The sequence below is a fragment of the Vidua chalybeata genome, chromosome 8 (genome assembly GCF_026979565.1).
Source record: "Vidua chalybeata isolate OUT-0048 chromosome 8, bVidCha1 merged haplotype, whole genome shotgun sequence".
Classification (NCBI taxonomy): domain Eukaryota; kingdom Metazoa; phylum Chordata; class Aves; order Passeriformes; family Viduidae; genus Vidua; species Vidua chalybeata.
Window position 1 is genome coordinate 12,663,970 of NC_071537.1, and position 17,757 is coordinate 12,681,726.

Genomic DNA, 17,757 nt, shown 5'->3' on the forward strand with positions numbered 1-17,757 from the left:
ATTAAAATTAAATTCTCATTTCCTTGCCCTCTAACATCCTATTAATGGGCACAGCTTTTTTTGTCCTGAAGAACAACACAGCATGATCTATGTGTTTTCTCTTAAGAAACAAGGCGGGGGGGGGGGGGAATTGAAAGCATATACTGTGTCTTCCCTGATACACGCATGTAAATATCTCAAAGGTAGATAAAGATAGGATCTTTTTGGAGTACAAAAGGAAGTTTGAATTCAGCCTGCAAAATCATTATGTTGTAACTGATTAGCCCAACAATTCATTTGTGAAGATATGAAAAGAAATCAATATAACGGGACTTCTGTGATTTACATAGTAATTAGACTGTTGAGCACACAGTGAAACACAACTGTGATTTACATGATCATTTGGGTACATAAATACTGATAAAATATCGACTAGGTACAGAAAGCATTTCAGGCAAAAACAAGTAAGTCTATCCCACAGTAAAAAGTGCTCTTTGGGCATTTGGCTTGGAGGGAGGATAGAAGATGCTTGGGTTGGCCTGAACAAATGCTGTAGAAACATTCCTTCTGTGAGGAAAGAGAAAAAAAGTAAAGGACAGCTGAACAGTGTTAAAGATATTTCAAATTATTATTTCTACTAGAATAGAATTTGGAGACATCCTTGTGCTGCACGAAAACACACAGTGAAAACCAGCCTCTGTCAGCAAGGGATCAAAGCACAGGTAAGACAGATGAAGAATGACTGACAGGAAGTCCTGCATGCACAGCCAGATTGTGCAGATGGGGGGAGAAGCAGACACTTCAGGTAACTGGCCAAGCTTTAATCTGGGAAAGAAAAGGGTCCAGCTCTCTCAAGGTCCAGGTAATGGTTGACCTGCAGCATCATCTCCCTCAACAGACATTAACACAAGGAAGGAGCTGTGCTGAGTGATAAAAAGAGAAGGCATTTAGGACAGGCTGGTTTTCAGCCCTGAGGAAGACTTTCCATTCTCAAGATTTCTCAATGAGTGACAGATATTCTAAAGAGATTCCATTCCTCTTCCTAGAGGCATGGTATTTGCCTGCCTCTTGCTGAAGTATGGTAGTACATGGACTACAGGCCCTTGAGGCAGAGGGACAATAGGAGAAAATGTGGGAGATCACTGTTGCAGATGTAAACCTTCCTGGTAAAAGGATCAAATAAAGAAACTTGTCCTGCTTCTGAATTAACACAGCCTAAAGGAGTAAGGTTCCCATGCTGCAAAAACAAAAATTACTTCGACCTCCTGACGGATCTGCAGGTCATTTTGTTAAGGAAACTTTCTCAACAATTTGACTACTGAGATTTTAAATTAGCAACATAACATCTCTCAAAACACAACTATAAATACAATTGCTTCTTCTCATCTATAAACAAATTGCAAATATTTCTACTCACTGTATAGATCTGTTTCATCCAGAATTTCAGACTTGATGATCTCTTCAATCACATCTTCTAAAGTGACAATTCCCAGGACTTCATAAAAAGGATCCCCTTCTCCTTCATTGTTTACTCTTTGCACTATAGCCAGGTGAGACTTGCCTGCAAGGAGACAGATCACCAATTTAGACATTTTAGAAATTTCTGAATGATCAGAAATTACAGCAGAACTACAGACATACAGGTATAAATAAAAAGACAAAAAGGTTGGTGTCAGGCTTTTTGAAAAAAGGGGCAAAGTTTAACAGATGCTTAAAATCATAATCTAATTTCTGTCTGAGATACACATTCCTGCATCACATAAATCCACCTTATGCCCTAAAGGAGAGCTAAAGAGATCAGTGTTCTTTTTGTAATGTCTTTCCCAGCAAAACTGTCACCCTGGCATTGAATTCATCATATTATCTTGTTGTTCTGCTTCTTGTCTCATGCACTGACAGTGGAAGGCCAGGCTGGAGCCCTCCTTAGCAGTGAGATCCCATGGATGTTTTCCTCAAGAATGCAAAGAAACAGCAACAATGACCAAACCACAGAAACACAGGGACAGGACAGAGCTAGGGAGCAGTCAGCCCCATCCATCAGCTCCTCTTTTTCACCTCTCTTCCTCAAAAATAATTTATTTATATATTCCCCATATGGGGTGATGACACGCTATTTAGGATTTAATTAATTAAAATATTTAAAGCAACTGTCTGATCAACAAAGAGAACACCAAAGAAGAGATTTAGCAGTAGTTCTAAAGATTCCCGAGCTGTGCATCATTCAAAGTGAATTCCTAAAGTATTTTCTGCCATAGGAATAATGATGGTAAGAATATCATCATCATGACGCTTCAAACTGGCCTTGATACCTCTGGTTGCCAGTTTCTCCAGCTGGCATTGAAACCCAGTCCTTTGTAAAGCTGCATAAATAACAGCATTCATTCAAAGGGTCCACCAAATGTAAATGGCATTTTGCTGTACAGATACACAGACATCAATATGCTTTCTGAACTATCAGGAGGTAAGAAAGAGTGTCTCACACTCTTCTTTGCTGGTCTCAAAAATTATACTTATCCCCAGCTGTGGAAGACAACCAAAATAGTTCAACTTTGCTTAGACCCCTTTATAGGCAATAATGTCTGCCTGTTTTAAGATTCAGATTATTAGACTAACAAGCATTCAAAATATTCCAACCCGGACTTACTCATGCTTAAAGAATGAAAATATCCCGAACAAATTAGACAAGGGAGGAAAACTTATCAACTACTGATATAAACATTGCATCAGGTCAAGTCAATTCACTTTGGTAAGTTTTTCACATCTGCTTTCCCAGGGACCCAACATAAGCAGTTAAAAACAAATTCTTGGTGAATGCTGTCTGTCGAAAGTTAAATTCTTTTGCTATTCCCAGCTTGTGATCATTTAAAAGGAATTTTCCAAAGCAGGGTCTAATATTAGACTCAAAATGAAGTTTCCATTCCACTTAGGCGATATTCTCACCAAAGTAACTGCTGCATAATCTGATTGTCTTGGAGCTACTCGTTTAGATGCAGATGGACATACTTTAAATACCAACTACACAGCACTGCTGAGTCTTATCTTGAGGAGACTTTATTCTACAGCAAATTAATAGAAAAATGATTTGTGATTTTTAAAGCATCAACATTCATATTGTACTGAAAGTCTTTCACTGTGCCAGGTTTTATGGGTTTTATTTCTCTGCATTCCTGGCAAGACTTCCAGCTCTTTCTACTGCTCAATGAACAGCAATAAAGTGACTTCATAAAAACATGAAAGATTTGAGCACTATTATTACTGCAATTCCCCTGTCATATGTTACTCCAATTATATCCTTTCAACATAATAATGTTAAATAAGAACTGCAGCACAAAAAAAAAAATTACACAGACAAAACAAATATTCTAATTTATTTCTCAGTGCCTGCTCAGATATTAGTACATTTGCTTTCATGTCAAAAGACATGGTTCCTTCAAGAACCATTTCTATCACGACTACAGCAACTCATTAGCACATGCTTATTCAGCTGCTAATACCTCAGGATATCTATTCTCACATATTAGTAAGTGGTAAGATCTGTTCAAGTGGGTTAAATTAAAAAAACAAACCAAACCAGCCAAAAAAAACACCAAAAGACAATGCTATCAACTCGTGTTCAGCTTTGATCAAAATCATCAGCCTTTTCCTCCACTTCTGCACGGCCTATGATAATGCTGAACTGGTGATGAAATTTGAAATTTTGAAAAGAACAGTCTTTCTAACAATGGAGTCCACATCTACAAGCGACATCAGAGATTTATGAAAATGGGACTGGGGAAGGATCTGAGGGGCTGGAATATAATGGGAAGTTGTGCATATCTTTCATCCACAAAACAAGTGGCATGCCCTTCCCACCACAGTGGTCCCCACCAAGAATTCAGCATCACTAAAAAATGTTACGTTCTCCACCTTTGAGCAGCTGCAGGACTCTGATCCAAGCAACAGCACCTAATGTGGGAGGAGTGACCAAAATCTGTACCAGCTGCTGCTCTCTTAAGCAAAGTGAGCTGGTAAGAGAGGAGTTATGGAGAGGCATCAGGCATTTTGCACTTTTGACAATGAAAAAGAAGGCTGGAAACTCTTTTTTTCTGGCCCTGCCATAATCTCCATTTTTAAGGGTTTTTTACTTATCACCCATTTTATTACTTATTAAATATCACACCCTTATTACTTATTACCCTTATTACACCCTTATTACTTATTAAATATCAAGACCATTGAAACTTGTCATCATCACTGGATTTTGGTGGGTAGCATTGATACTCAGTTCTACCCTCATTATTAAATAAACTACATGTTACAGGGAATTTATCTGCTGAGAAGACATAAATTATCCCCACACACGGTCACACTAACCTTTCCTCCCTCCTGATTGTCAAGTTTTCCTGTTCCAGGCTTCTGTCAACCTAACACTTTGCTGGGGTCAGATGAATTTAAGTCCATTTAATAAGCTGCCCCCAAAAGGCTGCCTTTTGCTCCCAAGTTTTCTCCTTCCTTTTTACTGGCTCCCATGCTCATGAAATTATTTGATGAGACAGACCAGATCAGAAAATTATATTTCTTGTGTCTTTGCAAGATAATTTTGACCCAGATCCAATAATTTGCAAGAAATCACCAGACAGTGGAACACACATCAGAGGTGGTGACGGAGATGTTATGAAGATGCATTCCCAGACTGGCTGCCCTCTCACCACAGAAGACTGCAAAATACCCTGCACGTATGGAAGTAATCAACACATAAAAGGCTGAAGGAAAAGCTAGGAGCGCAAAGACCTCTTTATACATAGTAAAAGGGCACAACACAGCATGTGCTCAACTGTAAAAGTGGCCTGTAAGTAAAATAATGACTCCTCTGAGTGTTTGAAACAGAAATTGGCTACAGCTTTATTCAAAGGCTTTATCAGGCCACTGACAATTGTCATACTATTTTATTCAATTGAAAAAGAGCAGTATCAGCTTGTATTTTCCACTGCTAAAGACTTACAGTACATATCCAGTAAGGAGCTGAATAAAGTAAACATCCCATAGGTACGAAAATCTGGACTGCATATAATACTCCTAGGGCTCTGAGAGCAGAACACAAATTAAACAGAAAGAACAGGTGTATGGGAAGTTCTGTACTTCACTGATTTTATGGCCACAGTCACTAACCACACTTTGCAGATGACATTAATGTCTCTTTAACCCCTTGTTTAAGTGTTGATACAATGAGATTTAGCAAGTGGGCAGCTCTACAAACCTGCCAGGTCTGACAATAAAGGCAGAAATTATGTGTGACCCACAACTCCTCTGTGGGCACAGGCAGGCAGCATTTGCTTTCTGCCTCAGCTTCCCCTCTGTACAGTGACAGTCAGTGACACCACCAAGGCCTATACCTGGAGCTGATACCTGTACAAGACTCCAGGCACCAGTTGTGACAAATGTTAATCTCTCAGCCACCTTCACAGGCAACTAAAGCACCAAGCAGTTTTGGTAAACATAAATCCAGTCTCTTCCCATTGCTTAAAACTCTGGCACTCAGCTTAGATTTTGCTCTGTAGAACTTCTGATTAATTTATTAAGCTAATTAGAAAACATGAAGATGCTTAGTTAAATCCGCATGAGTAAGTGAACCTAGAATGAGCTCCTGGGAGCCCATATGGTTTACTGACCACACAGAACAGAACTGGAAGAAAGAAATGCCTGAAATACTCATTCTCTTACTGTACCATGACAATTTCTTGAGAAATACATGGTGGTGGAAAATTCTCCCGTTGATCCTGAGGCATTTATACATCTAGACCTCAAGAATACTGTCATGCAGTTCAAACCAGAGATGAAAACATCTCTTCAAGATCTGTTCTGGTCACTCACAGGATCTTGACTCCATGAAGAGCTTTGCCATTTGGATAGAGCTGTACCCACCCCACTCTCACATGCCACTTCCCCATAGATACACATGCAGAAGAAACTGGATGACAGACACACATGGTGGAGTTCAGTAAATGCAAATGCAAAGTCATAAACCTGGTACAAAATAGCCCCATGTGCCAGCACTGGGGACTGACTGGCTGGGTGAACACACTACAGGAGTCAGCAGCGTGTCTGTGCTGACATCAGCACATGTGCAGGTCAAGGGAACAGATTATTCCTTTCTATGTGACACCTGTGAAACCACACCTGCAGCACTGGCATTCAGTCTGGGGTTCTCCAGTACAAGAAAGACATCAAGAAACTGAAACAGTTTTGGTGGATGGATCCTAAGAAGGTCTGGAGCCCACGACGCACAAGGAAAAGCAGAGGGCACTGCATTGGTTGAGTCTTGCAAAGAAAAGGCTGAAAGAAAGAACTTAGAAGTCTTTCTGTACCTCATAGTAGGCTACAGACAACACAAAACTAGAGTCCTTTGAGCTAGATACTGATGGGACAAGAGAAAATAAACACAAATTTCAAACATGGGGACTCTCTTTAAATAATGAAAACTCAATCCTTGCGAGGGTGCTCAAACACTGGAACAGGGGCCCAGAGGGGCAGCGAAATCTCCAACTTTGGAGGGATCCAAAACTCAGTGACCTGAGCCAACTTCAAAGGTGGATCGCTCCAAAGAGGGGGTTGGACGAGATGACCTCCAGAAGTCCCTTCCTAAATTATCCAGTGCTTTTAAGAGACTTTGAAGGGAGGTCTGACTGAAATCCCAGGCCAAACTTCATTGCTGAATTTTCATTCCTGAATTTCTAAAAAAAATTGCAAAACTTTCAGTACATAAAGATATATAAAGACAGCAGGTTTTACTGATCTGGAATGCCACAATCTGGCCTTGTATGTGATCAAATGTAATAACAAGATGATACTACTAGCCAGGCTATGATTCAGAAAATTACAGTACTGCTGCCATAGCTTTAGAGCAAACACAGGTTCCCATGAATGAGTGATCCAACAGAAAAGGTGTAATTTAGGGGCTCTGAGCAGTGAGCTACAACCTGCAATGATGTGTATAAGCTTACACTATGAGAAAGCAACTTGAAGTGCCTCTATTTCTGCCGAAGGAGGTTTATGAACTCAGTACTGGAAACATTTGTAGGTGTTATTTCCCCCCCTGCAAGCAGCAGATGTTACTAAAGGCCCCTGGTTTCCTTTTAAGAAAAATGAAAAAGAAAAATCCGTGTTAAATCAAAGCTACGGTAGACATTTATAAAACAGAAGATTCTTGTTAAGTCAGTTTGTGGTAAAACAAGAACCAGGCTAGTCCATTTTTGTTAAAACCAGTAATCTGAGTCTGTTTGCTGTTGGTTAGTACCCTGGAACATTAAGCCATAGCCTGTTTAATATGTCTTCAATGACATGGAGAAAAATCCCATGCGGTGTTTTGCTGCCCTTGAATTTGCTAACTAACAATCTGTGCTTCTGAAAATTCTCCCTGTTTAATCTTATGGGAGTGTTTTTGTTTCGACTGATTTGTACAAAGGTAAACACTGGTCTGTCAGTGAGATTCACAGGTTCAACAAAACATTATTCAAAACAATCAATTTCAAAACGTGTTTATAATTTATCCATTAAAAAATAACTCCCTCTGGAGTAGTCCTGGCTCGCAAGCAATTATACCAAAGTAAAAAGTGTTCTCCTAAATTTCTCTTCTGCACCAGAGTTCAAGGACATTATATCTCCCTTCTATTAGCAGAAATTTGCATTCATGCTGTTTGCTTTTTCACTTTGATTATTTTCAATGGGGCAAGCAGACTGGTACTTTCTCCAAATACACACACAAACTGGTGCACACTGGCTTTGTCTATGTTATGCTATGTTCATAACATAACACTATTCACAGAATCAAGAAAAACTCAAAACTTCTGTAAAAACATAATCTAGGTTTAGACTAGACTTTTTAGACCGTTCTCTTTTCAGCAGCAAAACATATAATTTTTAATATATATTTGGGATGGGAATCTGATAACTAGCTTTCATTTAATACAGCCACATGAAAATCATCCAGACCCTCAAAGGAAATGAGTGAAAGTATCAGCACAACCATTGGGAATACAGTGATTCTCCTTTAAACCAGAGAGCTCAGTCTCGTAGAAACATTAACTAGAAACCACAGCAGCCTTCACAGGAAAATAAAAAAGCAGCACTTTAAATAGACTCTTTGTGTTAAAGTCCATTTAGTGGGAGGACACCAAAAAAAGCAAAAATCAGGGAGAGTTTCAGAATGACTTCCTGACGGTGAATTGTATTTCTAAGGAATACTTTCCCAAGGGAAACGACAGAAGCTCAGTTACTTGCAACTTTGAAAACTTGACTGGACAAAGCTCCTAGAAAGGACTCAATAATTCTCCAGTGCCCTGTGGCAGACAGAAGAGAAGTGATGAGCTAACATTTTCCATCTACCAGTCGGTGTAGGCACTCCAACTCAACTGCTGCTGCCTTCCCTTCAATCCCTTCTGCTAGGACCTTGGTGAGACACACACTGACAAATTTCATTTGCTTTGCTGCTGCTGCTTCTAACTGTGACAGCACAGCTCTAGAAAGCTGCAGCTTTACCTGCAACTCAACAGAACCTGGCAACCAACTTGGATCAGAAGCTGGGAAGTAAGTCTTCATAGGTACAACAGTAAAAGAAATTAGCTGCGAACCAGAAAAAATTTGAGTGTAAGGAAAAAAGGTAACTTCAACTCAGAGGTCTGCTATCAAAGCAGAAATCTTAGGGAAGAATCAAATGTGAGACTATTTAGGGAAAACTATTAAAAGGTGTAGGCAGGCATCATAAATGAAATTGAAAAGTGGAGAGAAAGAGTTTCAGAAACTCCTTGAACATTACTAACTACTCCCTTGCCACGAACAGCATGGGATTGCTTCCCGGTCAGGCAGTGCTTTTGCAGTAGAGGATTTGTGCTGAATATGGCTGGGGTGAACAATAACCAGGGTCCACGAGGGTGTAAAATGCACACCACTAGCTCGGCTGCTCTCAGTGCTGGCCAGAACTCCGAGTTCAGCCTAGTAAATGAACAAACACAAGCTGCTTCCCAGAACCGGAAGCATTTTTCTGTCTTAGAGAAGTATCCACTGAATCTGAAGTAGGAGAGGAAGAGAAGGAAATCCTAATAGTTGAGAAAGAAATCTCTCCCAAAACCAGAGTATTTTTGAACACCTGTCTGAGGCTCTAACCTGAGTAAAAGGTTGTGACACCAGGACACTGGTGGCTTGAGATGAGAAACAGGGTGGAAGTTTAAAAACAAAATTAAGGAACCACTTCAGAGGTGCAGCAAACTAAAGTTGAGAGAAGATGTGGCAATAAGAAGAGAAAATACTGAATCTGGAGAGAGGCCTAGGACTGTTTGGACTGACACAGAACAAAAAAGTTCAGATAAAATTTAAGGCAAGCAAACAGAATATTGAAGTCATTCTTGGTCATGGTTCAAGTCTTCCACATTGGATTCAAAAGATACTGAAGTGTGACTTATGCTGATGTGATTTCTCCTGTGCCACCACTTCCCAAGGCAAGTAACGACCTCTTGGAAAGAAGTGTAAGGAATGCATCTCCTTACTGACTCGCACCTCCACAGCATGATCAACAAGGAATTTTTTTTAGTGTTCAAGCACCCTAAAAAGGAGCCATACTAAATTTATTACTTCCCTGTTTGTTCAAGATTGTCCCACTGATTTCAGCATTCCTTCAGGGATGAAGAGCAGGCACCGGCCAGCAGAAGTGTTGCCAGCAGAGGGAGTGCAAAACCTTGGGTTTGCTGAGCTCCATGCTCCAGGTCCTCCCCAGACCTCAGTCCAGCAGATGGAGAGAAGAGGCCCTGGATCCTGGCATCGGTGGGGCCTGGCTGCTAGCTGGATGCTGAATCCTTTGAGAGATGTGCCCTTCAGCCTGGGATCCACAGCAATCCCCTGTCTGCCATGGCCTGTTCAGCATGTCCTCCTGTAGCTTTGCATTGCTGCTATGACTTGTCCCACCCCAACCTCCTCCACCTTCCCTGCCCTAGGGGGGACAATTTCTTGAGCTCTTTATAAGGGCTCAGGAGAGAAATTGTCACCTCCTTATAGTCTCCTCCAGTCCTACAGGCTGCTACCACAAACCAAGAGTTAATCCACTAAATGAACACAAGAGCATCAAGAGATGTATGTTTATGAGCAACAAAAATAGAAGTCAATCCAAAACAACAATGAACTCGGATGACTTTGATGTTCAGGTAACCAAAACACAACATCGACAGAAACAACAGCCTTGTTCTGTATCACTGCAGCCAAAAATCCTACTGATCTAATCCATCCTCTAATCCTGCCTCCCTCAATTCCTAGAACAGACTGAGCTTAATTCAGGGAGCTTCTACATTTTGGCATCTACACCATGGGATTTTAAATCCGACAAAGGTAAAGTACTAGAAGGCACAACAGAAACATGTTTGGACATTAGGAGAAGGTTAGGTGAGGTCAGCATGCTTACATAAGGACCTAAACTGTGCCGAGAGCAAAGAGCATGAGCTGCAAAGGAAGAGCAGCATCTTCAGACTGTGGGTCGTGAAAGGAATTGGGGACTGGATATACTCTTTTTTTATTATTATTATTATCATCATCAATTGCTATAGTTTACTTTTAGTTCACTATTTAGGATATAAATTTAAAAGGGTTCTTGTGTTACCAGCATCTTAATTCATTAATATTCTATTTTAATGACTTGTTTTACTTCAGGCCATTTATATCACATGCAATTTGCAATTCCAGCAGCTCCAAACCCAGCCTGGTCGATGGCGCCATCAGATTTTTCAAGTTTTCAAATTTATACTGTGGCAGAAGCCAGAGGAAGATTAACAAAAAGCTACCCTGTTAAGTTTCTAAATTGGTGACACCACCTTCATCCAGCCAGGTCTGTACAAGCCCAAGAGCACTTATGTGTGTGCACTGCCACAGCACCCGAGGCTGTGGGATAAACACACCCCTGAAACACAACCAGTGCCAGTGACCTTGACTCTGCACAGGCACAGGATCGGGGCCACGTGAGCTCTGACACTGCACATTTGCTTCTCTGGAACGCAACACGGGCACAGGGATTCACACACTGCCATTACAGAGCAGCTCCCGAGCCATGCAGCAGAACACCAAGGACACTGCAGCAATCTGCTGGCACAAGAAACACAGCCACCTTCTCCCACTGGCTTTTGGTTTGGGTCAGGTCCCACGGGGGGTAGCACTGCAGGAAGAGCTGCCACTACACTGTGCTTCACACTGCCAGCAAATTCAAGGGGAAGGGGGAATATCCTCTGGCTGGAAAGTGACTCTTACAAAAACTAAAGGTATGGCACACCTCAGTGGAGAGAAGTCCCAAGACACACCCAAAGTTACAGAACTAAGAATTTCACAGGAGCAACTGATGTAAACTTTCATAGGTCACATTTTCACTTTGCTTTGGTGCAATTTCAGCTAATGACACAGATCACAGCTCGATCCAGATCCGTGCCTCTTGATCAAGAACACGTACACAGCAACTGCTGTGGATATGAGGGAGAGAGGATGTAATTTAAACCACCTCAAGACATACTGGAATTGTCTGACACCAAAGCAGAAGGACAGAAGAACACCTGTGATTTCAGAACTGGGCATCACAGATATCTAAATGCCTGCAAACTGCAGTTTTTTTGCAAAATAATAATACAATAATATATAGAGAAGGGGAAAACCCCTAATTTTGCATTTTGCTAAGGATTTAAGTAGATCTTGTGTTACTTTTAAAGCCCACCATGAAAAGAGGCCAAAAGAATTGGTTCAAATGCTGACTCAACATCCCTGGAAAAGGAAAGATGATAGAAAACTGCCTGGTTTGAAAGAATGACAATTCTGATGGTACATTTGAATGCATTCTTACTCTTTTTCCAAGTACAAACTTAAATTGCCTGGCTTTGTTCCTAGGAGTTATCAATTACTCATAAATGAAAGATTTTCAAGTGTATTAGTAATACAACGTCATCTTTTCAGGCAGACAAGACAAGATTAATTTTCTGAAAAATGGCACTACTGGGTCATTTTTTAGAAATGGGAACTTCAAAGATCACTCTCCACTGCAATTATGCTATTAATATTTTTAATTACTTACTTGATACCAAAACTTCTTAAAGTTTCCATTTGTGAACAATCATCTAATTAGTGTTTTTTTGGGCCATCCTGCATATAGCCCTTTGGTAGGCTGAGTTTGTCCAGAGCTCTTGAAGGAGGAAGGAAACCTCTCAGATAAGACAGCAAAGCCCTGCTCCATCAGCAACAGCCTCTGCAGAGAACTGGAGATAAAGTGAAGTGAGAGCCTTGCCCCTGAGCAAAAAGACACTGGAGATAAATGAAGAGGAGAAAAAGGAGTCTTAAGAGATTGAATTTTGAACTTGCCACTTGCTGTTTTTGCTGTGATGAAGAGTTCCTTTGCTCTAGAAGACTGAATCAGGGCTGCTCAGCAGTTTTCCAACTGCTGGGTATTGATGACACGGGATGACATGTGATTCACACCTACATTACAATATTATTCAAATTCTCCTGGTGAAATATTTACATGAAGTGAAGAGCTGTAATATTTTAGTGACATAACAGGAATTCTGTGAGAACAGTATTTCTTTCATGATGCTTAGCTCAGGCAAGATGAAGTACAGATAGCCCTGTTTTCTTTATTATTCTGAAGAAGACTTTATCATTATTTTAGCTCCATCAAAAACTAATCTGGATGTATTTGCTCACAAATAACCTAAATACCAGCTTTAATATCCCAGATTTCTGAGACTGTTTGACAATTTTACTCCAGAACAAGCTTTGTGGCATAACGTCTCATAGGGAATAGGTTATTGATCTAAGCAGAACACTTTGTCATTTAATCTCCTCTGGAAAGGGACAGATCTCCTCTGCCTTTTTAAGACTGCTCACCTTTGTTTGTAAATGTGTGTGTTAGAGCATTTCTTTGATTTTGCCTAAGCCTAATACTTAGACAGAGCTGTCTAAGCTCTTACACTCTTATACTAACACCATGTAATAGCATTGCATCCAGGTATCTCAGGACAGCAAGGGTTCACAAGTGTCTGTCTGAATCATCCAGTACACACAGCTTCGATCCATTCATGTGATGCACTCAACTCCTGCAACACTCACAAGAGTTACAGTGAAGTGTAACTCCACTAGGTTTGGAGACAACCCCAATTACCATGGTTGAACCCACTGGCACAGGGCAGTTTAGCATCCCTTGTGAGGGCAGAGGGTGAAATAAAACTCATGCAGTCTGTACAGCTTTGCCCATAAAACTGTACCCACACTAAGAATGCAATACCAGCATCCCTGAAACACTCTGGCCATGGAAATGGCCTCAGAGAAACAGTGTCCTACTGCTGTGGCTTCTGCCTTGCATTTGTTTATTTTTAGCTAGGATTAGGCTGAATTCTTCTACATCCCAGTAAACACTAAAGCAAAACAGCTCAAACTTCTGCTAGAAGAGACATGGACAACTAGGTCACGCAACATACAATGCACATGCTTCACTGTTGTCTTCCGTGACTGCTTGAAAATCCAAACATTCTGTGTACACACAGCAGCACAAACCCCAACCAGAAAATCAGACTACTGGGCTCTGAGGACTTGCAATTAAATCTATAGTATAAACAACACTATTTATCTAGCCTATTAACAATAGCAGAACCAATGTCTGTCACTGTACGTGGTTCACAGGAGAATGGGGCACGAGAGTTTGGAAAACTAAAGATCCCCAGCCAGACCCTTTCTCAGGGTCTGCAATTCTTGAGCTTCTTCCTGCATCTTTTGTTTGTTCGAGAAATATCCCCCCACAAATGCAGCTTGTGCCAGGTGATGTTGCCTGCACAGAACAGGTCAGGGCTGAGCTCTCCTCTCTGCCTCAGAGGGAGCAATAGGAAAAATCTCCTCTCTTACCCACAAACCACATTTTCATGAAACTTACAGAAACATGGTATTTCTGACTTTTATAAATCCATTACTTTTAAAGCTATGGAGGACTAAGGCAGGTAGGGAAAAAATAAACAACAAACTGATAAAAAATAAACTTCACAAAATCCCAACCAAACCAAATAAAAACAACCAGACAAAAAAATCTCAATAATCTCCTCAAGCAGCCTCCTTCACAGCATTAGCAGTGCAGACCCTATGCCAGCCTCCAAATGACAGAAGACAACAAACTTCAAAATGTTGTTATAATTTCCACTTGCAGGAAGAGGTTGTCATTCCTTCACAATAGTAAAGGACAAAACCCAAACAAATTTACTAGAAAGCCATCAATAAAAATGATTATATAAACCCTGACTTTAGACCATGCACAATTTAGTTGAAACACCATGTATTTCTGAGTAGGGCTCAAATACACATTTAGTCTAAATATTATGGACTATGTATGATCTAGTGCTCTGCATCTCAATATACAGCAGGTTCATTTGTGAAGGTCCTCATCCTTCCAGGAGCCAGGAGCCTGGCCACAGTCACTGCATCCCTGTCCTTACAAGGGTTAGACAAACAGACCAGTGAGCCCTGGCAAAAGGAAATGCATTTGGAGTTCACAGAGGGGCTATCACTTGGTTATTTCTGTAGTGCCTGCATCTAAAAAAAGATCCAGTTCACACAAGTAGCTATTTTACCTTACTGTCCCACAAGATCTAAATGCATTTTTTCCGATTACACTTTCCCACCATAAAATACACAACAAAATGTGACACATATTTTTAAATATTCCTCTGAAAGGATTTTGCTTATATATAGAAACATGAGTATATATGGAAACATACAAAACTCTGTGTTTATATATAGATGTCTCCTCACTGTATAACTAATATTAGTTCATGGAACTGAAGTCACACACAAAAACAACAACAACAAAAAGAAGTAAAGTTCCAGTGAGCTTTGCCATAAAGTACACAAACCAGAAAAAAATTCTTGGATTTATGATAATCTCTGCATGAAATGCTGAATGGTAAATTCCCTTGAGAACTTCTCTGACACAAGAAATACACAACAAAATAAACAAACGAGGAGACAAGTCCAAAAGGCTCTAACTGAAGAGACATCTAGTTCACTCTTTTCCCTTTTTTTTCCTCCTGCATTCCAACAAAATCTGTCATGAACCACGAGAGAGGCACAAACAGGTTTTCCTGGGGTCCTCTTCTAAAGCTCATCTCCTGGGGAACAGAAGCATTTCAAATGACTACCACAAGTGTTGCCCTGTTGAGAGTGCTCCACACTGCAATGCCCCATCTGTATGAAAAAAATGTACTTTGGTAGTTACATGAAAGTGACTAAAGTTCTTCAAGACTTATTTACACAAGTCTGAAAGGTTTGACTTTTACTCTCTAATTATTCCTCCATGGTTTGGCATCCCCAGCACCACATTTCTTGCATTTAACCAGAAGATGAATGTAAAATTGACTAATCCATTTCAGTGTTTAAGCTGAGGGAGACAAAACCAGCAGAAAATATCAGAGACATTTTTAAAAGAGATAAAATCTAAATACTTTTTCCATGCCCCCGGGGGAATTAGTAAAATGGAAGAAGAATATCCCAATTCTCAAAGCCATCTCATCATATCTGCTCAAGCACTATCCTATCCACTTCAGAACTTGAAACTGTCACAGGAGCCTGTTTTAACATAGCCCAAACCCCCTGCTTGAACGACTTCCTTGACAAGTACAAAATCCTGGCTTTCATGAGAAGGGGAGTTTTCAGCACTAAAGGCGACACACTTTTGTAGCAGTTCAACAGTTGCCATCAATAAAAAAACACTTGCATAACCTGAACAATTAGCAGATCAAGGTTTTTTCCTAAATTAAACTAATGTAAAGCACTATTCGTGGAGCTTAGTGGAGAGACTCAGGCAATAGCTGTGTGTAACAGGAATGGCAGATGGCTTTACAGAAATTACAATATTTCTTACCTCCTTTAAAGGCTGGTGGCATCTCACCTGCTTATTTCCATGACAACTGGATTCCCTTCTTACCAAAAAGCTGTTGATCCCCTGTAACTGCTGTTGCATCAAATAATTGTAAAAATCAATGGGACCAAGGATGAATAAACTCAACTGTGCAACTGAAACAGTAACATGTCAGGGTTTTCTTACCAAAACTTTACAGATCTCTATCCCACTTCACAGCATTATCAACTTCTTGATGGCTGGAAATTATGAATTACATAATAGGTTCAGCTATTCAGGGCACAAGGCAAGGGTACTTCTCTCACCTAGAGCAAGACTAGATCAGTGTGGTGACCACAGAACAAGAATAGTTCTAGATCCTGGGACCAGGAGGTGCACATGTACCCAGCTTCACAGGAACGCCAAGTTCTTTTAAGACCATAAGTGATCAGGAGCTCAGATCTATTATTCATTGAGATGATGACATGTCTGGCAGAACAACAGCTCTTGGCAGGACAGTAAAATATTTATGCAGTGCAACAGCTCAAAGAAAAGGACTTGCCAAATTGACTGCAACAATGGTCTTCAACCTTTTTCAATTTATGGACTGCTAAAAATGCTCAGTGGGAATGCAGAACCCTGTAATACTGAGCTCTCTACTGACAAAAGGCTTATTGTTTTTAAGATACCTTTTATTGAGACATCTGAAATAGTCCTTGGATGCAAACTAAAAAAAAAAAAAAATCACCACACTGCATAATTTTCTGGAAAATATTAAGCAATCTTCCTTACAGTATACAATAACCAAGACATAAAAGCCTGAAATCAAAGTTACAGGTCTCTGCACAATAAAGGTATTTTTCCTAGTGACTTTAGCTTGAGGTTACATGACGCACATGGAGACCAGTCACCACACAGAGTGGTCAAATGATGGAACTCAACAGCAGAAGAGATGCAGGCCAGAGACAGCATGGAGTGCTGGCCACCAGAGAGCCCAGGGCAGAAAGGGAGAGCAAACACAACCCTGAGAGGGACACCGACTGCTGGATCCCACACGGGTGTATTTCTAAGGAAAGCTGAAGCTGAAATTAGGGACTGGAGACAGTGGTTTTGTTAAAGGCAGCATTTAGAGAATTATCAACAGAAACAAAATATCACAGAGGGGGAAGAGAAGGAAAGGGAGGGACTCTGAGAATTGCAAATTAGATTCATGTTATTTCCACAGTGGGAGCATTTGAACCAGTGCTCAAACCACCATCTCTGTCCCAGCTCATGAGAGTACCCAGTAATTTGCCTGTACAGTAATCCACATGGGAGCCATGGCAATGCAAGAAGGAGAGAGGCCAGCATTCCCCAGTCTCACTGGGGGTAAGGGAGCAGTTGGTGGAAGGAGCAGGAAGAGTATGATTGTTTCAAGCACTGATGTGTTTCATCACATGTACCATTCCAGTAGATATAAATATCAGCAAGTTGGCCTGGTGGCGTGGCCATTGTGAAATGGCAGCTTCCTGCCAGGATCACAAGAGATGAGATCTGAGGGAAGGTTTTGCAGCTAATGCTAGGAAACATTTTATGAGCAAAGGACCACTGTGAAAGAGCTTGTGGCAGAGAGCACAGCTGAGGCTGATGCTGCTGTAGATGTGCAGGGACGATACATTTAAAATGGTACAAGAACAAATGGGAAGCTCTTGGCCATCCTGCATTCACCTGCAATGACAAGCCCTTGGTTCCCACCCTCCGTCATGTGCCTTAAATTCCTCACTGCCTTCAAGGCAACCTCACACTCTATCCTTACACCTCCCACTTTAACACCTTGCCATGAAATACCCTTGCAAAAGCCCAGACTGAAAACAGTTCCTTCTTCCTTTGCAATGGGTCTGAGCCAACTTCTGATGGCAGAGCAGAGAGCA

The 17,757-nt window shown here is 40.8% G+C and overlaps 1 protein-coding gene across 1 annotated transcript in view; it reads right to left on the reverse strand.

Annotated features, from left to right (window-relative positions):
* The window catches only part of CNNM2 (cyclin and CBS domain divalent metal cation transport mediator 2), a 118,530-nt gene that overhangs the window by 26,248 nt on the left and 74,525 nt on the right, over positions 1-17,757 (reverse strand). Inside the window, exon 2 of the mRNA XM_053948758.1 lies at positions 1,397-1,540. Within this exon, the coding sequence (XP_053804733.1) occupies positions 1,397-1,540 (144 nt within the window). The remainder of the gene's footprint in view (positions 1-1,396; positions 1,541-17,757) is intronic.